The sequence below is a fragment of the Pelecanus crispus genome, chromosome 5 (genome assembly GCF_030463565.1).
Source record: "Pelecanus crispus isolate bPelCri1 chromosome 5, bPelCri1.pri, whole genome shotgun sequence".
Lineage (NCBI taxonomy): Eukaryota > Metazoa > Chordata > Aves > Pelecaniformes > Pelecanidae > Pelecanus > Pelecanus crispus.
Window position 1 is genome coordinate 72445031 of NC_134647.1, and position 20104 is coordinate 72465134.

Below are 20104 nucleotides of genomic sequence, written 5' to 3' on the forward strand. Positions count from 1 at the left end.
CCTCTTGTGTGGGGCAGGACCGTTTCTGCTCCATGAGCTGCTCCATGCATGGCAAGCAGGGTCGGGGGGGAACTGGTTTTCGCCATCCCTCCCACAGCCAGGGCGGACAGGAGGCTTTGAGGGCTCTTCCCCAGAGGCAAGGGGCAGGCAAAGTCCAGGCACCACAATAACGACAGCCACAACATAGAAATATTCTTAATATAATTAGGTGCAGGGCCTCCCCCCTCCCAACCACACACATACAAATGAGCAGGGGGCGAGCCCCCCTGCCCAGCCAGCCACTGCCACAGGCACAGGGGCAACCTCCCCACCACGGGGCATGGGCACCCACGGGGAAGTGCCGGCGAAGGGCTGGTAGCCCGGGCACGGGGCATCCCGTGCTGGGGCAGTCCTGCCCAGGCTCCCCGCCGCCGCTGCCGCCTCCTGCAGCTGGCACTCCCGTCCCCTGCGAGGGGGGAGCATGCTGGGGGAAACAAAGATGCTGACACCGAGATGCGGCCACCAAATCTAGCTGAGGAGCGTCCCGAGTGGGTTAATTCTAGGTGGAGGGTTATTCTACGAGCCGTACTGCAGCAAGGCGGGGAGGATGGGGGGTGCTTCCTTGCGGGGAAGAGCTGGTCCGGGCAAATTGTCCGCGGTCCTAGCCAGGTGCTCAGTAGTCTGCTGTGTACTCCGTGCCATGCAGCCCTCGGCACAGCAGGGTGAACTCCTTCACCATCTCCTTCACTCGCCGCTTGTTCACACGCTCTCTGCTAAGACGGAGGGGACAGACATGAAGCAGGAGGGACACACCAGGCCATGCAGGAGGGGCATTCCCACCACACATGGGGCACAGCCACCACAGGGAGGGGTGCACGAACCTGAGGATCTGCTGGCTGAAGGTCTCCTTCTGCTCGGGGCTGACGCGGGCTGAGGGGAAGCCATCCTGCTGCATGGCCTCCTTGATCCAGATGCTCAGGTAGCTGAAGCAGTGCTTGTTCAAGGCAAAGAGGATTTCTGCGAAGTGATCCATGAGGCTGCGGGAGGCCTGGCCACCGACGCCCTGCCACAGAGCAGACAGACCCTGCTGAGCCCTCGGCATCACCCTGTCTGCACCCTCCCATGCTGCCAGGCTCTCTGCTCCCAGCTCCGCAGGGGTGCTGCCCAGGAATAGAGCCCAAAGCTGCCCGGGGAGCCGGTGGTCCCAGCATCTCTCACCTCCAGCACTGCCTGCAGCAGCACTTTGCCATTCTCATGCACGACCTGTCCCACCGGGGCGATCTCTCCGCAGCGGGGCAGCAGCTCCGTCTGCAACACAGAGCCCAGCTTGCTCAGCGCCAGAGCAAGCTCCGTGTCGCAGCACCCTCGCCCAACCCAGAGCCCCACGCCCACCCTCCTGTCCCTCATGGGGCTGCAGCCCATCCCCTTGGCACGATACCATGATACTCACAAAAAAGCCACAGGATGCTTTGACCGTTGGGGCCTCAGGGAACTTGAGTGAAAGGACACCTGCAGGCAGAAAGCACCCTAGTTAGCAGCCAGAAACCCCGCACATCATCCCAAATCAGCCATGTAGTCCCCAGTCCCTGGCTGGTCTGCGCCTGGCTCTGCAGGAGGAGCAGCCTGGCTTCTCCACAGCGTGATTTGGAGTGCATGCCCATGCCCGTGGTACTCACCACACTGAAAGACTGCTTTGACATCCAGGTTGCTACACAGAAAGAGGTCCGGCTTCCTTTTCAGGGCCTGCAAGGCACACAGACAGGCAGCATAAACCCAGAGCTGCAGAGGCAGCCAGGAAGCCTCCAAGGATCCCGGTGCCCCAGACAGCCTCTGCCTGGATGCACACTTACCTGGGCACACCTATGGTAAACAGCAGATTCAGACAGTACAGCAGGAAACTATCACTTCCCCCCCCCCCCCCCCCCCCCCCCCGAGGAACTGTCAATCAAACAGCCAGGCAGTTTGCTACACTCAGGGACCACCAACCCCAGGACCTGAGGATAGATGCCACGGCGGCGTACACACAAACACATCAGACAGAGGACAGAGGGCTGTCCCACCAGACCAGGCCAGGCAGCAGCAGTGCTCCCGGGACAAGGGCAGCCATGTGGGGCCCAGCAGAGCCCTGCCACCTCTGCACTTTGCTCCTCTCCTCTTGAAGATGCTGGTGTCCCTGGGGGTCACAGCTACTGGTTCAAGCAGTAACACCAGACTGGACCAGCAGCCTGCTCTGCTTGGGCTCCAGGACACAGATGACAACGAGATGCCAACATTGCTTGGCAGTTCCCGAGCAGCAAGTCTGAGATCAGAAAAGCTTTGGGTTTTTTCTGCCGTTTGGTGGTCCCACCAGCCACTCTGGGGGTCAGGCACTGCTGCTGGGGACACCCTGAGCTGTGGCACCCCATGCAATGACTTGGTCCCCTCGTGTGCTGGCACTGGGCAGTTACTGGACAGAAATGTTTCAGTCTGTGCTTGCCATTCCACGAGAAGGGTTTCTGCCCCGCCACAGAAAGCGACAACATCCATGCCCTGACCACCATGCCACCGTGCCCACTGCTGCAGGCCAGCACTGGGGATGGCAGCCATGCCTCCTGCCCTGCTGTCACTGCGACACCGGGACAGCAGCCACAGCACTGGAGTGGCCCTGCTCTGTGCCTGGAGCTCGGAGAGCAGGATACCAGGGCAGGCAACCCTTGGGCTGAGCTGCGTGCAGGGCCACTGCCTCCCTCTGAGCCTGCTCCCAGGGATGAAAGCAGGGACAGCTTTCAGCCAGCAGTGCTCAGGATGCATGGCCATCTGCCCACAGCCATGGTCTCTACTTGGAGCAAAATGGACTTATTTCCCACCCCTTCTTCTCCAGGGAAAGCCCACAGCCATCTGCCCAGTGCAGAGAACATATGCTGGAGACTGAGAAGCCAAGTAGCAGGTTTCAGGGTTACCCCATCTCCCTTCTGACTCTTTGTATCATACGCTGCAAGAGAGGACTCGGGTTTGGTCACTGAAGGCATCATTGTACCAGGCGGAGGGGGCACAATTGCAGGGACCTGCTTCCCTGCTAGGTAAAAGCAGAGACCTTCACGGGGGCGATCAGGGCCCACATTATACCTGTGTGTGTCTATACAGACTGTGTGCACCATCCTTCCTGACGCGCTAGCACCAACATGGGAAGGCTAGCTAGCATATGGGCAATGGTTTAGAAACACATCCACTCATCATGACTGCTGCTGTCTAGTAGGCTCCATACGAGACAATGCTTGCAAGACACGTAGTTTTCACCATGGAGGACTAACCCTGCTGCCCCCAGCCCTGGTCTGGGCTCCAGAGTGATGACCACAAGCCTCTTCCCAACAGCATGCTACTCGAGGGCAGCTGGCTCCTGTGATCCCACCAAAGTTGCAGGTCCCTCTACCCTGCCCATCCAAGGGGCTGGTTTTAACCCATGTCCTGCACACTGCAAGACTGTTCAGCTGGCACAAGGGTCTTCCAACATGCTCAGGTTGCCACCTACCTGCACGATGCTTCTCCCAGCCAAACCAGACCTGTGACAGCCCCTGGGCTCGCCTGCAGGCTCGCTGCAGCACCTGCTCCTCAATCCGTCAGTGCCATGGGGGAAAGCGTGCCCTGGTATTGGGAGGGCTCCATCCTGTAGACCACCTCCACCAAGGGTGCACAGAGTGCAAACTCAACCTGGGCATACATGCACACGTCTAATGTAGACAGAGATGCTTTTTACCCCCATGAGATGGGGCCCTGGGGAGCTTCTCCCATTAGTAACTGGCACCAGGTAGGTCCAGCTGCTCTTTCTCAGCACCAGGAAACCTGCTCCAGCTCTGGGGCCTCTTACTGCCAGTCTGTCCTCCCCATCTCCTGCCAAAGCAGCTCTGCTCACATGTTCTGGGATGGAGACAGGTCTTTAAATGCTTTCAAATGTCCTCCCACATCCTCTGCTGCAGCAGTCACTGCAGAGGTAGGCACTGGCTCTCTGGTGAGGGCTGTCCTGCAGGCTGGCACAGAAAGGATGTTGGGTTCTTCTCCATGGCAGCTGGGAGAACCCCAGACAGGTCTTCAGAGCAGGCTCCTCTTCTGTGCCTGGCTCTTCAGAGGCAGGCAGGCACCGAGGGGACACCAAACCCCACTCCTCCAGCAGACAGGGGACAGTGGGGAGCTGCACGGCCAGTTTCTGCAGCTCTCCAGAGCACACGGCTCAAACCCTTGTGTCCAGCACCACCTCCTCTTCCCAGACCACACGCCTGGCGGAGCAGAGCCTCCAGCTTTGGAAAGGGCACATGAGCTTGGCCAGGCACCGGGGCAGTGAGGAGCAGTCAGCCCCTGCCTGCTGGGGAGACGGGGTGCCAAGCCCATGTCCTCCACAGGGCTCTGTGACTCCGGCTGCAGCAGGCGCGGTGGAGAGCTCAAGGACTGCTGCGTGCAGCCTGGACCAGCTCAAGAAGGGAGGGAGGTGGGGGACAGCAGCGGCTGGGTCATCACAGAAGGTCAGTCCTGCATCTTCTACCTGGCAAGGCCCCGCTTGCCCAGTCTGCCCCTGGGCTCCTGGTCAGGGGAGGTGACTGCAGCGCTCCCGAGGTCTGTGCTGGCGTGGAGCCCTGCCAGGGTGGGTGGATGTGCCTGCAGCTGCCGGTGGGGAAGCAGGCTGGAGAGCCCCAAAATCCTACCTGCAACTGGGAGCATGCACACTAGTGATACCCGGCTGGCCAGGGTGTGGGCAAGAGCTCTGTAACACCAGAACCTCCTGCCTGCGTTTGCAGACACAGACCTGGGTGCAAGCCCCAGCTGCCGTGGCTGTGTGGTCCTGGGCATGGGCGCTCCGGCTGTGCCGGTGGCACCGAGCCCCGCAGCCCTCCAGGCGGGATGCTCCCCTTTGGCACAGCAGCAGCAATGCTCTGCACCGTTCCCAGCACGCAGTAGAGCTGGGAGGGGAGCAGCTGAGGACAGGTCTCACTGCAAAGGGTGCCAGCACCGCTCCGTGCAGCTTTATGGCAGACTGGTTATTTTATACTTAGCTTTGAGTAGCAACAATAATTCCACGGTCTCTGGCATCTGCAAGACATTTGGTTTAAGCCAGCATGCTCTCGTGATCAGCCAGCCATCATCAAGGGTGGATTGCCAATTAACATGGTGCCAAAAACATCAGCCCCACCAACTGGGGAGTCCCACAGGCTGCAACCAAGCCCAAATAAATGTACTGTAAAGTCAACTGAAATCCTGTAACAGAGAGATGGTTCCCTGTGAGCTGGTGACAGAGGGATGATGGGCAGGTATCAGGAGGTAGGAGCTTCTTCTGAGTTATCAGAAGGTAGGAAAGTACTTGCTGGCAGAGGGAGAGGACAAAAAACACTGCCTGCAAGCAAAAACCAGACAAATTTGAAACAAGGAAGATGATATTTCCACTGAAGTGATCAACCACAGGAGCAGACAGTCAGGGAAGCGGGAAAGTCTCCACCTTGACACACTCTTGGGTCCAAACTCGCTGCTGCTCTGGAATATGCGTTACTTCACCAAGGGCTCTGCAGGCGGAGCAGGCTGGGATGAAAACACAGCCCCTGCCACATGAAAATTGGATCTGAGGAGATTTGCAGTTCTCTCCGACTTTAATCCTTGGATCTACAAATGCTCAACAGCATCACCACAGAGCGTGGTCCTCTGGAAGAGAACAGGCTAGACTCACCTCTGTCATCAGACAGCTCTTGAAGTCCTGAGAGCAAGGAGCCAAGCAGGGATGGCAAGGCCATTTCTTGATGGGTTTCAAAGCACCCCGCCAGACCATCAGTCTGGGAAGGGAGGCAGGCCAAGGAAGAGAAGGAAACCTTGAAACAAGTCCTGCGCATGAGGAAAGAGGACGGGGATGGGATCCTTTGGTCTCCGTGGGGTTGCCAGAATAAAAAGCCCAGAAAAACATCAGGTCTTGCGTGGCTGTGGGTGGGCTCGCAGCACATCAGGCACCTCGCAGTGATCCATTGATGGAGCAGCCATGGAGGCAGGAGCCTCTGAGCTGCTCCTGTAACAGGACCTCCAAAGGACGTGGGCTGTCTGGAGACCGGTGTGCCAGGGACCAGGCTGGCTGCCAGCATGCTGCCCCAGCATTGCCTGCAGATCCTGCCCATGAAGGCAGCATGTAACAGCTTCCCAGCAGCCAGGATAGGTGGTATTTGCTGAGAGCACACCCCGTGGAAGTGCAGCACAGTTGCACTTTTCTCTCCAAAAGAGCACAAACGTGCCATGTCCAGACACAGAGAAGGACCCCAAGCCAGAGCAAAACTCAGCACTTTCCAAAGAAACAACAAATAGCCTTGAAGAGTCTCTCAGGGTCACCTAATTCCCTACCCCTCCAGCAGGATCACCTCTACCTGCCCTCCAGGAGCAACAGGCTTGCTCAGTATTTTCAAGCCCTCCCAGTGACAGCAGTTCCCTGAGTGACCTTCCAGTGCTTCCCCACACTGCTAGAAAGATCTCCTACTGCCTAACCTGGATCCTTTTCCATGATTTCCTCCTGTGACTGTTTGTTCCACTCGAGGAGAACAGAAAAGGGGTTTTTACCTATGACTGGGACATTACCTTTTACACACCCCAAGACTCATGCAGCTCCTCAGGCTCCCACCAGCCTTTCCTCCTCACCATGTGTACAAGGTGGTCATCTTCCCAGATCCTTTTCTCTGTGCTCTCTGGTCTGTACCTACAGAACTGTTGTGCCCCGAACTGGGCACAGCGCTCGAGCGGAGGTCCTGACAGCACTGAGTGGCCAGGGGGGACATCTCCACGAACTTCACACACAGACCCCATTCACCAATTCTCCCATCACATTCAAAACCCTTGTTTAAAGGTCACAGCTTCCAAAACTGGCACCAGCAAAAGCTGTGAACGCTTTCAGATAACCTCGATTACATTACATCTCTCAAGAGGAAAAGCAGGGAAGAAAACACTGAGATACAGCTTTGCGAGATGCGATAGTTCTCAGTGGGATCTGGGTGTCAAGGTGAGACCCATGAGGGGCAGACCCTGCCCTGGGAGGCGAGGTGCAGCCCCCTTGCCTGCTCCATCCCACAAGACCCACACGAGGGCCGAGCTGCCATCGGAGGGAGCTGACAGCTCAGCACCCAGGCACCCTTCCTGGGCTGCCGGCAAGGGCAGGATGGCCACAGCTCTGGCAAGCTGCTTGGGCAGGTGTCCCTGCACACCCACCGGGCCAGCACGCACCATCAGAGGTCTCATCATTACAGAAATGAAGCAGAAAGTGACTTTGCCGGCCCCTCTTTGCCACCGACCCACCCTCTGGGTAGGTGCCAGGGGATGTATCTCCAACGGGGACACTGAGTGCATGGAGGACCTCAGGGCTTCTCCCTCAAGGGCCATGAGGAGCATGCCGGGCTCCCACTGCTCTCAGCAGGAGTATACGCACACAGAGCTTAGCGCCGGCCCTGCCCGCCCACTGCCAGTGGTGACACAAGTGCCAGCCCCACAAGCCAGCCCGCAGCCCCCACCACGCCAACGCAAACCATCCCTGCGTGCCACCGAGCTGGCGGCACAGGAGCGCTCCCAGGCTGCAGACGCAGGTGCTGCCACCGCCCCAAAGAGGCCACCGGGGCGGGAGGCAGCGTGGCACCCTGGCAGGTCCAGGTGCCATCACAAGTACGTTGCTCAGAGCCAAACACCGGCAGCTGCCTGCTACCGCGGGCAGGGTCTTCCTCCCACCGGCCCCGGGGCAAGGCAGCCAGCTCAGCCTGTCCCCACTCTGGAGGACCGGTCACAGGGCAGGTAAACGGCTCGGAAAACATCCACTTAATGCTCTAATTTGTCACCCGAGGCTGACCACGGCAGCAGCCCCAAGCGCCCCGCGCCGGCTTCGGCGAGGCGAGGGGGTGGCAGCTGGAGGCTGCCCTGCAGAGGAGGGCACTGCCCTGGGGATGGTGCGAACCCAGAACTAAAGGAGAATGTTTTGTTTTCAACTTCCACGGAAACAGATGGAGAAACTCGATATTCAACTAAAAGGAAAAAAACGTTGTCAACAGAAAGCTAAAAATAGGTTTAAATTGAATTAAAAAGAGAAAGAGAGAGAACAGAAAGTGAATGAATAAGAAACTAAAACACACCTGTGCCAGGAGTTGCATAAATGAATCAACAATATCAGGATGATCCCTGGGCCCTAAAATATAATAAAGATGTAACTTAAGAGAAAAATCATACAAACAGCAACTCAACATCATATAGTTATGTGATACAGAAAGAATTTACAAGTGAAAACAGGAGTGTAAGGGAGGAGGGGTGTGTGGGGAAGGGGATGGGCAACATGAGCAGCTTGAAGCAAGTTAAAGAAACAAAACATACAAAAAATCATGAAACTTGGAGAACCCAAGAACAGAAAGAAACTGCAAAGGAAAGGGTCTGAAGCCCCAGGGTCTCCAGCTAGCACCTGGGTGCTGCAGAGCCAAGGAGGAGATCTTCGTGTCCTTGGGGAGGAAGAGGAGGAGGAGGAGCAGGGACTAGCTGGGCACCATCTCCACAAGGAGAATTAGAGCTTTTGCACTGTGGGGATTGAGCGGGTGTCTTCAGAGCACCGTTTGGTCCTGGAAGATAACTGCAAGTGAACGACAACACCTCAGCAAACGCTTGACAGGCCCGGCCGGGCTCAGGCGTGCACATGCTTGTCACCAGCACCAGCTGCTCAGGAGCCCCTGGCACAGTCGCCCTCCCGCCACGTTCCCAGATGCTCTCCAAGACCCTGAGTCCAGGACCCTCCTGGAGGTCTCTTCCAGCATCCTCCTGGGAGGGAGCAGATCAGTGCCCAGAGATCTCCATGCCAGCACCACTCACCCTACCTTGGCACCTGACTCTGCGCACAGACACATCTCGGCCCCTGCGGGGTCAGGCGTCCCGCCCCCGCCGCCACCTGTGGGCTCAGCAGAAGGGGCTCGCCCTGCTCAGGGCTGGCCACCCACCGGAGGGGACCACAGGGTGGCTGGGAGCACAGTCCTGGGCACACAGCGAGCTGGATGGCTGCTTGCCTGAGCAAAGCTTGCTTCCAAGCGTTGGCACAGCTCGGGCTCTGTCCCCTCCCCTTTCCTCCTGCAGACATGCCTGCTGCTGCCCAGAGGCATCGCCGCCTCCCCGGGTGCTGAGCCAAGAGGGTTTCAGCATACACACATCTATCTACACGCCACTGGCAGAAGCGGGGACTTGATCTCCGGGTAAGCCCGGCTCGCTTGCCACTGACCCCAGTGACACCTCAGCGCAGCGGGATTTGCTCGGACCGTGGCATGATGATGAAGCAGGGGTCCTCACGCCTCCCCCACCTCTCTAGAGAGCTCTGAGCCTTGTACTGGGGTGAGGCATCGCCCTACCCAGCGCCCGGCTGTGAGCAAAGGACAAGACCCCTTGGGGACTGTAAATGGAGCTGCTGAAGGACCAGAGCCAGCAGCTCCAAGGTACGTTTGTCCCCATCATGGGGCAAGTCACCGAGAGGCTGAGGGGAGCCATGGGGGAGCCTGTCCTAACTCCATTCGCTTTTGGTAGTGCAGGCAGCGAGCCAAAGAGGGGCCCCTGCCCTGCGGGAGGATGCCAGCATCCTCAGCATCACAGCAGTGTCTCAGTGGCCAGCAGTGACTCTGAAAAGGTCCTTTCCCAGATATTCACACACACATCCTCCTGCTCGTGCAAGGGCTTGATTCCTGGCCACTATGAGCACCACTGGCCCCGGGAGGAGCCCCGGGATCTCCTAGGGAGCACAGCCTCCCTGCCAAGCGGGACTGGAGCTCCGGCTCGACCCTTGCAGCGCGCAACACCCAGCCCTGCTGCAGAAGCGGGGCTGTCATGGCAGTCCAGAGTCTCACCCGGGGGTTTCCTGCTTCTGCTGCCCTGCAGGGAAGGTACCCACCTTCCAGGGGTTGGGATGAATCCAAGAAACAGAGATGGCCCCATTAGCTTAGCTAGGAGTGAGAACAGCCATTCCTGGTAAGACGCCTCCAGACTCCATGCATGCAACAGCCTGACAACAGCCCCAGCGCGAAGAAGGGTTAATCCCACGTACCTTGCTGGAAGAGGGTCAGCGTGACTGAGGTAACGAGCAAGAAGAGGGCCTTGATGGGAGGGAAGTGGGCAGGCTCATGGGCAAAGATGTGAACCAGCTGCAAGAGAGAGAGAAGGACTGAGGCTGCTGCTGGCCCTGCGTGCCCCCAGCCTCCCTGGGGAGCGGCAGCCCCAGCCCCGAGCGCGGCTCCGTACCTGCCGGGTGAGGTCGATGGCAGAGGCCTGGGGGATGGTGCTGTACATCTGCCCCAGCATCTCGCACAGCTGAGGCACCATGGGGGCAAAATCATCCAGGAGGGTCTTCACGGACTTCTCAAAGATGGCACAGACAGACTGCGGGAGAAGAGGGACTGCATGAGCAATGGGCGTCTGTAGACCTCTCCTGGCGGGGGAGGGCTTGACAGATGGGTCCCAAGGGAGGGAAGAGCTAGCAACAGGGACGGGGATCAGCCAGGCAGAGGGCTCAGACCTGCTGTGGTACTGGTGCCCTGCCCTGCAGCACAGGATGCACCCAGAGACCGGGAAGCACCCTTCCCACTGCAGCAGGAAGGCTCCCAGAGGGCCAGGGGGAAGGGTGGCTGGTGGGATGCTGCACCTGGGCATTACTGAACTGAGCAAACTGGAGAAACACCGGATGACACAGGTCCGGGTCAGAACAGAGCTGTGCCCTTAGGGAACGTGGTAGACCCCCATCTCCCTGCTCATGGCACAGCCTCTGTAACTGGAGAGGAGCAGAGCTGATGGGGGCACAAGACAGACAAGAACAGCCGGACGCTGCTGGTGACAGCAAGCAGCACTGGTTCAGACAACCCAGCAAGACATCCCTCTTACAGGGCATCACCCAGATTCTGTCCTTTGCTGTCCCCAGTTCAGGTCAGCAAGGACAAGCAGAGCTGCAGGCACTACAGGAGGAGCCTGGTTACCTCCACCACCTGGGCATCATTCAGCCACTTGCTGAGAACCTTCTGTATGAGCTGGAAGACTTGCTGCAGAACCACCACCACCTGTAAGGAACAAGAGGGACTGAAGAGAATTGGCCGCCATGGCACTGGGGAGGCAAGATTCAAGACTAAGCACTGCCTGGACTCAAACCTTCAGTCACCACTGCCTCCTCCACCCTCCCAAGCTGAGTAGCTTTCTTCCCTGCTGAAGCAGTGACACAGCTCACAGCTAGCAGGCAGCGCCCGGGCTGTCCTCCAGAGCAGCGCCCAGCCAAGAGGCATCCTGCAGGTCACCTCTGCCCACCTCAGGAGCGGTGGGATGAGCTGAAGGACTTATTTTAGCTGGAATGCATCAGCACTACCCTCTTCATGGTACACACTGCATTCCTCATTACCCGCCCCCCCCCCCCCCCCAACACCAGCAGTGAATAGTGAGGCTTTGGCCAGGCTATAGCAAAGAGCATCGAGCTACTGCTGTACTCACTGGGTTGGGTCCTTGCTGCACTGGCAGCTTCTTGACCTCAGTGCTTTCGTGGTCATCATCATGGTGGCTGATGTCTAGGGTGGTGAACAAGTTGGAGAGCAGGCCCAGGATGTGGATGATGGCCAGCTTGTTGGAGGGGTTGGGCTGCCAGGGAAAAAAAAAGCCAAAGTGTGACATAGACCACACTGCTCAATCACAGTCAGGCCTCTGGGATGCTGAGGAACCAGAACTGTGGAGACAAAGTGCCAGAGAGGTGTTCCCTGCACTCTCTTAAGCCCATGTTCAAGAGTGCTGCTTCAAGACAGCAGCCCCAGGGCTACAGCCAGCGGGACAAGCCACTTCTGGATGGAGGTAAAACAAGGACACTCACCGTTTCGTCAGCCAACTTTTCCAGCTGCTGGATGTAGGGGGTGATCAGGGAGTGCAGGTTCTTCAGGATCTCCTCCACTTGCAGCGCAGAGAGCAGGAAACCAAGAGCCTGCATCAGCCACATGCACTGGCTTGTCTGGGACAGAGAGGAGACACAATGGGGCAGGTCACTGCCCAGCCTGCAGCCCTACCACACACATGCTAGCTAAGACAGCTGCCAGGGACCCAGCTAGCAAAGCCAGGACCCCAGTGTGCTGCAGCTCCTGAGCTGCTCTATCTGGGTCACTCTAGATGCAATTCACTGCAGGAGAGGGGAGCAGCTCCCTACCAGCATGGCAAAACCCAGGGAACAGGGGCTCTGCCACCAGCACACCTGGCCTCTTCCCAGCAACCCGCCAAGGAAAGACCAGTTGGTGCCCAGAGATCCCCATGCTGGCACCATTCACCCTACCTTGGCACACCATCCTTTGCACAGACCTGCCTCAGCCCCTGTGGGGTCAAGCGTCCCATACTGTCCTGGTCACAGGCACAGCCTGGGCTCTGTCCCCACACTTATCTCCCTCCTTTTTCCCCTGGAAGACTTGCCTGCCATCCCAGCATCGTTGGGCTTGGAGGGACTGGGAACTGCCAGAGTTAAGTCTCCCTGGGGAATTCCCTCTCTACAGGGACATACCCCCCAGCGCGACCCCAGCCCGCGTGCGGTGGGAGCCCGGCAGCACAGCAAGAGGCAGCCAGCAGGTACTCCTGGCCCCGCACACGATGGCTGCAGTGCTGAGCTCTCCTTCACGGACAGCCCAGCTCGCAATGGCACCCCTTGTGTCTTCAGCTGAGCACAACTAATGCGGGCAAGCAGAACCAGCCAGAGGTGTGAGCCAGCCCCTCTTACCTTGTGAATCTGCTTCATCAACACCTCCTGCCAAAGGGAAGGGGAGAGAGAAAGAGGAGGGTGAGTGCCGCAGAAAGCCCCTTCCCTTCCAGGAGGCAGGACTGATGCAGGAGTTCAAGACAACTGACACCAGTGTGGGCACAGAGAAGCAGCACGTGGCTCTGCACAGCCTCCCCACAACCCGCTGCAGGCAGGGAGCAAAATCCTTGTCCCCTGGTAAGCTCTTCCCCCAAACAGTCCCCTCAGCCACCCAGTGAGAGGAGCCCCTGCCTCAGCCGGGCTCTGCAGCGGGACAGCTTGGGGAGCCAACCTCAGCCAGAGCTTCCTTACTCCAGCGATGGTGTCCCCCAGGCTCTAAGAGCAGAAGCTCATGCCCTCCACCAACCCCACCCGCTCCCATGCACACCCCAGCCCCTCTCCTAGTGCCTCAGGACTCCCAGTCCCATCTGTCCCAAATCTTGAGAGCCAAGAAAGACCACGGGACAACCTGCCCCAGCACTGCAAGGACCAGCTCAATCTCTACAGAGAGGTCTGAACACCAGGATGCCCCCCAAGATGCTTGGCAGCGGCACCAGCTGCCTGGCAGGTTCAGAGCTGGCAGGATGCCGTTCCCAACAAGGCAAACAAGCCCCATGGTAAGGACGGATGCCCCAGTGCAACTCCAGTGGACCCCCTGGCAGTCATGTCTGCCGCTGCCTGCCATTTCTGCACTCACAGGAGGACATGGGATCTGCCAACTGGGTCTACTGGCTTAGGAACAGGATGGACAAGAAGTCCGCCACACTAAGCAAGATGCCCTGAGCTGCTCCATTGCGTCCCCCTGCCCTGATCCATTGTGGAGGAAAGAGTTTGCACAGAGCTCATCCCAGCTTGCTCCCACACGTCCATCTGCATCCGACTCCTACCTGCGACACGGCAACAATGTTGGCAGCATAGGGCGGCAGGTCGTACTTGCACTCCCGGCAGATCTTCTTCAGGGTGGAGACGCTAGAGATGGAGAGCTCAGGGTTGCCCAAGGCTTGGAGCACCAGCGGCAGCACGTTGTTAATCATGACAGGGTGATCAGCCAGCCACTCCGACAGGGCCCCTGCGCAAATACAGATGGGATCAGACCACAGGACTGTGCCGCAGGCTCTTGCTCCCCGCGTCCTGGGATGCTCAGCTTTGCTTTTCGCTGCTGTTATTGCTGGGCAGCAGCGGTCTCAGAGGAGGTCCCCCTCCCCAGTCCAGCATGCGAGCAAAGGCCTCACCGATAGTGAACATGACGGTGTCAGCAAGTTGCACGTTGCTGATGCTGATCCGGGGAATGAGGCCGATCAGCCCTGGCACCACGTCAGAGTAGTTCACGTCGATGGTCTCAGCAATGGACTGGAAGCCGTAGAGCAAGGCCTCCGTGTGCTGCCGGGGTGGGAGAGGCACTGTCAGAGCCATGCACTGACGCGTGATGCCCACCCCAGCCCCAGACACTAGATCAGACCCCCCCGCAGCAGCCAAGGAGCCTGGTCCCTGGGCAGCGCTAAGGACAGGGAGGCAGAAGACCACCTGTTCCTCCTCCCAGCAGACCCCAGAGAGCCCACACGTGTGCCAGCAAGGTGGTCATGCTCCTCGCCTTTATCACCTCCCTTTGCTCTCAAAACCCTGTGGCGAGGATAGGTCCCCGAGGGGCTAGTAGCCATCAGCCTGGTGCCCGGGTCCCCTCGCTCACCTGCCACGTGGATGGCTGCTCCGTGTTGGTCAGGAGACGTCCCAGTTTGTCATAGAGGCTGCTCAGGAGCTCAGCACCCAGCATCTCATACACGTACATCAGCGTGTCAGAGATGTCCACCCTGCAGAGAACGTGGAGGGTTTCCAAACGTTGTCCCCATCCCCTGCAGAGTGCTCCACACGTGGACACATTACTTCCCCTCCCGCTGCCAGGCAAGACGCAGGTGCTGCCTGCACAAGGACACTGCCCCAGCCCAACGCGGAGTGCTCCCAGGGATTCCTAGGGAGGGTATCTGGTGTCATGCCAAAACCCCAGCTCGTTTCCATACCACCACCACAGCCAAAACAGCTCTTGGTGGAAGGAGTCTCTTCCATGTCCCTCCTTGGGTCTCCCCATGGTGCTCAGGCTGCAGGAAGGCAGGATGCTGCCTGCGTCCTAGCCTGCCTGATGAGCAAACCCAAACCTCCCAGCTGTACCTGTATATCCGAAACTGCTCCTTCTCATCTGAAGACCAGAAGCCATACTCCTCATCGGAGGGGAACTGGGCTTTGTGCAGCAGTACATCCACCAGCTGGAAGTAGACAGGCCTGTAGACCTGCTGGTACACCGCCTGCTTGTCCGGCTCAAAGGAGAGGATGTCATCCTGGGGGCAAGAGGAGGAATACATCGGGTGTTGCAGGGGAAAGAAAATGGAGCCAGCATGCCCACTGCACAGGGATGCTCAGGGGCATCTCCCAGGGCTGGTGGGACCTGTCACACCTCGGAGGTTGCATTTCCAGCTCCTCCAGGTCCACCTGATGCCGAGCCCTTCTGCAGCGGCAGCGTTATCTGGAGCCAAGATGCCAGAAGCCCCAGCAGCCAGGGGGACCCTTGGGCATTTGAGGACAGCACGGTTACAGTGGGGTTGCACTGCCGTGCCGTGTCCTACCCTCAGGAGCACACCTGTATCAGGAGCATGCATGCCTCAGACCCCTGAGATGCAGGCTGGGATGGGTGCCCGGGGAGCACAGCGCTCTCCTGCCTGCACCCACATCCTCAGACCCATCCAGAGAAGCAGCGAGAGGAGGTGGGAGCCTCGGCCCGGCCCCGCACAGCAGAGTCTGCCAGCACGGTGCCGATATCGCCCACTCCCATCGCCCACACTCAGCCACGCTGCATCAGATTGCGGAGGAATAGAGCTGGGGGGATGAACAGGGGCTAAAAATAGAGCACGACGTGGCAGGACTGCTCTGTTGGCGCAGGGAACATTGGCCCTGGGCGAGGGACCCCACACTGGGCAGCCACTAGCAGCCCCCAGCCCTCTCTTTCCTCCTCCGAGAGACCACGGCTGCCAGCCCAGCAGCAGGGTCTAGCCCGCAGTAAGCCGGCACGCGCTCTCCTCCCTGCATGTGGCTGGTGCAGCCGTGCAGCAAGGAGCTAAACAACCAGGTCTGCTGCTGGAAAAAAAAAAAATTAGCATGAAGTTTTAATTAGTTATGTTAATGAGGCCCTTAAAGGCTGGCTCAGACTTCCAAGGAAGACTGGGCATGGAAAAAGCAAGCCAAGGGGCCAGCATTTCTGAGTTACATGCCCTGCGGTGGCTGCGAGTGCAGGGCGAGGAGCTGGGGGCATCGGAAATCCCTGGGGACCAAACACAGCCAAGCCAGACTCCAGTCCCCACGCATGGGTGCCTCCAGCCCTGCCTGGAGCACAGGATCCAGGCAGGCTGCCCCACGATGGCCACTGACCTGCAGCGTGTACCAGAAGGTGAGCGTCAAGGAGCTGGTGGTTTCATTGACGGGGTAGTGCCCGGGAATGCCAGTGCAGAACATGATCATGTTGACCAGGGCCAGGAAGCTCTGCCAGTGCTCCACCTGGTCCAGGAGGGCCCTGGGGAGCAGAGAGCACGGTCAGGGTGGCACCACCGCTGTGAGCCTGACTCCTCTGCCCTGACACGCAGCAATGGGTGCAGGACAGGCCCTGGACAAAGCAGCACGTGAGGAACAGCGGGCTGCTCCAAGCTCATTCCCTCTCCTGGGGACTGTCCCCAGCACTCACCGGGAGTGGTTCTCCCCCAAGGCCACAGCAATGCGGCATATCCCGTGTGACGTCTCCATGTCCCCGCTCTGGACCGCCTGGCGCAGCTGCTCTTGGAGCCCCAGCACAGGAGGGATGAGCTTCAGGAGGGTGTTCACGTACCTGCAAGCACAGCCTGAATCAGTGCCGGGCATCGACTCACCAGCACTGGCTGCCATGGCATCCATCCCTCCTGATGCTCTTCCAGGGCTCCTGCCCAGCTTTTCCTACTGGAAGATGGCTTTGTGCAGTGGGACGCATCCAGGAGCCTTTACCGCTTACAGGAACTCTCCTCCCAGCCCGTGGCACTGGGATGAAGACCGAAGCCCCGAGCGCTCCCACAGCGGAGCCTCTGCAAGCGAAAAGAAGGACCAAGCCAGAGGCCATCAGCTCTGTGCAAGTCCCCACTGCACCACGGTGTGGGCATCTGCCTCCGCCTGCCCAAACCTGCTGGCAGGGCTGCAGCACCCCCCGACCAGCACTAACTTGTCACTGCCATGACCAGCCCTGAGCAAGCTGCGCCTGCACACAGCAGCGTTGGCAGCAATGGGGAGTGGGAGAAGGGCAGCGAAGGCAGACCTGCAGGCTCTTTTCGCCATGCTTGCAGCCCATGCTTCTGTGCTCTGCATGAGGGCAGCCAGAGGTGCCGGTGGGAAGCCGCACGACTCTCCAGCACAGGCACATGTGGATTGTGCTCCCTGGCTGGGATGAAGTGGGCAGCCACCCTTGGGGACTCCTAACCAGCAAGGATGCTGGCCTCATGGCATGCCCCCCTGACCCCCCACCCTGCCGGGCTGCCGCAGCCCTGCGTGGCACAGCTCTCCCACATCACATCATGCACATCAGCCTCCCCTCCGCGCTGCTGCCTGGAAGTGATGGTAACCAAGGCAACAAGAAGGAGGCAGCCAAGGTGAAACGCAGCCCAGGGCCCCCGGAGAGAGGCCGTGCCAGAGGCTGATGAGCAGCCTGCCATTTCCCTGCCCGCCGAGGCGTATTATCCAAAGCTGCAGCTATTCCGTGCACTCCCTGCCTGCCCTGCCACACACAGGTGCAGGGCCAAGGATGCTCGGAGCGGGAGGCACACGTGATGCCAGCTCTCCTGTGCCCACTGCAGGGAAGAGATGTGAGCGCTGACACTAGGACACCTGCACATCCACGCCGGAGCGGCACGGCTGCCCAGCGCACTGGCAGCTCTTGCTATGGCCGGTGTAGGAGTGAACAAAGCCATCGGTGCCACCAGCACAGGGACAGCACCATGCTGGTGGTGGCAGCTTCTAGGTCTGGGTCAGTGGGAGAAGACAGAGAGAAGAGGGAGTCTCCGCCTTGGCAACCCCTCTGTGTGGTGCTGGGGGTCACCCCCACCTTGCCCCTCTCCCCCAGAGGAAATCGCACTGCAAAAGGGACAGGTATTTGTGTGTAAACCATTTTCAAGCCTCTGAGGCCCGGTGAGTGATGCCCATAGCAGTGTGGGAGCACTGTGATAATGCAGAATTTGGGAATTCACCAGCTTCTCTCCCAGGGAACCGATGCTACAGTCAAGGTCAGCCCAAGGGAGCTGACAAAAAGGCACAGGGGACCTTCCACCTCTCCAGTGTAGGGCAAAGCCATCCTTCCTCCGCAGCACTGGGCTCACACTACCCTAGAGATGTTTTTATGACTTTAGGAGTTTATGACAAGGTTCCTGCTTCTGCTGGTTACCTTGAAATACTCACAGTGCAGATGCCTAGACCTGAGCTAGTCTTCTGGACTCGCTGCACAGCCAACAGAGAGAATCACCTGGATTTGCTTCCATGCTGCAACTTATCCCATGTTAGTGAAGACTTCTAGAAAAGGTTAGGTGAACCATGTCTCCTGAGCACCACCTTGCTCTGCTCACTGCCTATGCAGGTGTGAGTGCAATTCGGATGCAAAGGTCCCCAGCGAGGAGGGAGACTCCTACTCTAGGCAAGCTGTTTTAACCAGTCACCCAAGAGCTGTGGCCAAGCCAGCCAGAGCTGGGCTCCTCTCCTCCGTGCCCAGTCAGCACGCAGCCGCAGGCCACCCCGCCTGCTCAGTGCTGCTTCCCAGCCCCCAGTGACCAGCTGGCACCACAGCCCTGGCCAGGCGCAGAGCTTGCCCCGGAAAGCAGACACCGACACCTCGCCTGCCGGCCCTGCTGCCAGCCACCACTTCCCACCCCCGGCAGCCCAGCACCAGGCAGGAGAGAACAAGACCAGCCCAGGTGAGCCTCTGGCCGCCCAGCTGAGCGGCCTGTCTCCAGCAGCTGACAACTGGGAGTGCCTGTGAAAGAGTCTATGAACATGGCAGCCATACGGCAACGCTTCCCCATGTATTTCCCTCCAGCGATTTGTGTTAGCCTTCCTGAGCAAGATTTGCTATCGTCATATTTAGCAGCTGAGCAAATTTTTCTTCTGTGAGTTTGTCCGGTCCCTTCTCAAAGCCCAGTGAACTGCAGCATCCACAGCTCCCTCCATGGGACCAGCACCTCCTTATGCTCTTCCCACAACCCTCCCCAAACCACACCACAGTGCAGTGGACAACCTGCAGAGGACAGCTCACATGGGACAATCTCATCCTTCCTGATTCGAAATCCGAGCCATGTCCTGATGAGAAAACCCAATCTATTAAAAAACTGTTTCTAATGAAGCTCTTGGAAAACTCTTCCAGTGAAATTCCTCTTCAGGGATTCAGCACCAGGTGCTGAGACCAGGAAGGGATAGGCTGGACACCATGCAATCCCACCTGGACACCTGCAATGCTGCCAGCTACATCACTGCAGCAACACCCTGCTGCTTTCAGAGAGGTGGCTCAGTGTCCCATGCCCAAGCTCCGTAACTCCCACCACGGGCACACATCACGTGGAGGTCCCTCTCCCTGCTCCGACACTACCCACTGGGCTGCGGGAGCATGGCCAAGTGCTGCATGCCAGCTCTGCCCCTGCAGCACGTGCCAGCGAGCTCTCTGCCCTGCTTAACCGCTTAGCCTCAAATGAGACAGAAAATCCAGCCCAAGTCTCCTCTGCAAACAAGATGCAAGAACACCTCTGTTCCTGCCCTCCTGCAGCTCAGGAGCTTCCTGCCACCCCCAAGAGCAGAGGTGCGCACAGAGTCAAGCCTCTGAGGTTTCTTCTCAAGAATGCCGTATCCTAGCAGAGGAGCGGCGCCCAGACTCCAGCAATGCCCAGGACACCCCCTCCTCTGGGTGCAAAGGGCTCCCACCCGCCTGGTAGTTAAGGAGATCAAATGCTTCGCACCTACAGATCTCTGCTGCATCACCTCTAGTAACACCTCGGAGGCAGGAAAGCCACCCACCGCTGCTCGCAGGCAGGGAAACGGAAGCTGCCGGCACAAGCGACTTACCCCGAGGGTGATCCTTGCCCATGAGGTCTCACCTGCCCTCCTCAACCTGGACATGGGTGGCAGCCGGCTGCTCCCAGGGTGAGGAGCTGCAGCGTGAGGGGTGCCTTGCACGGTGGTGCTCCCCTGGGAAGATGACCCGCAGGCTACCTAACCCCCAGCGGCAGAAGCCAAGCCTTCTGCTGACAGTAGAAGCACACCTGCATGATTGCCTCCGCAGCCATGTCAATGAAGCCAGCTGGGAGGGGGCGAGGAGGAAGGACACAGGGTCCATAACACCCAGGGGAACCT

General features: G+C 58.9%; 1 protein-coding gene across 1 annotated transcript in view; it reads right to left on the reverse strand.

Annotated features, from left to right (window-relative positions):
- Positions 1-652: 652 nt before the first annotated feature.
- The window catches only part of IPO13 (importin 13), a 31722-nt gene continuing 12270 nt past the window's right edge, over positions 653-20104 (reverse strand). The window contains exons 3-20 of the mRNA XM_075711116.1: positions 16440-16580; positions 16130-16271; positions 14879-15045; positions 14403-14523; positions 13948-14095; positions 13603-13784; positions 12698-12724; positions 11813-11947; positions 11443-11586; positions 10941-11021; positions 10213-10350; positions 10019-10115; positions 8085-8137; positions 1656-1722; positions 1430-1488; positions 1198-1287; positions 861-1042; positions 653-749 (exon numbers count right to left, since the gene is read on the reverse strand). Of these exons, the coding sequence (XP_075567231.1) occupies positions 653-749; positions 861-1042; positions 1198-1287; positions 1430-1488; positions 1656-1722; positions 8085-8137; positions 10019-10115; positions 10213-10350; positions 10941-11021; positions 11443-11586; positions 11813-11947; positions 12698-12724; positions 13603-13784; positions 13948-14095; positions 14403-14523; positions 14879-15045; positions 16130-16271; positions 16440-16580 (2071 nt within the window). The remainder of the gene's footprint in view (positions 750-860; positions 1043-1197; positions 1288-1429; positions 1489-1655; positions 1723-8084; positions 8138-10018; positions 10116-10212; positions 10351-10940; positions 11022-11442; positions 11587-11812; positions 11948-12697; positions 12725-13602; positions 13785-13947; positions 14096-14402; positions 14524-14878; positions 15046-16129; positions 16272-16439; positions 16581-20104) is intronic.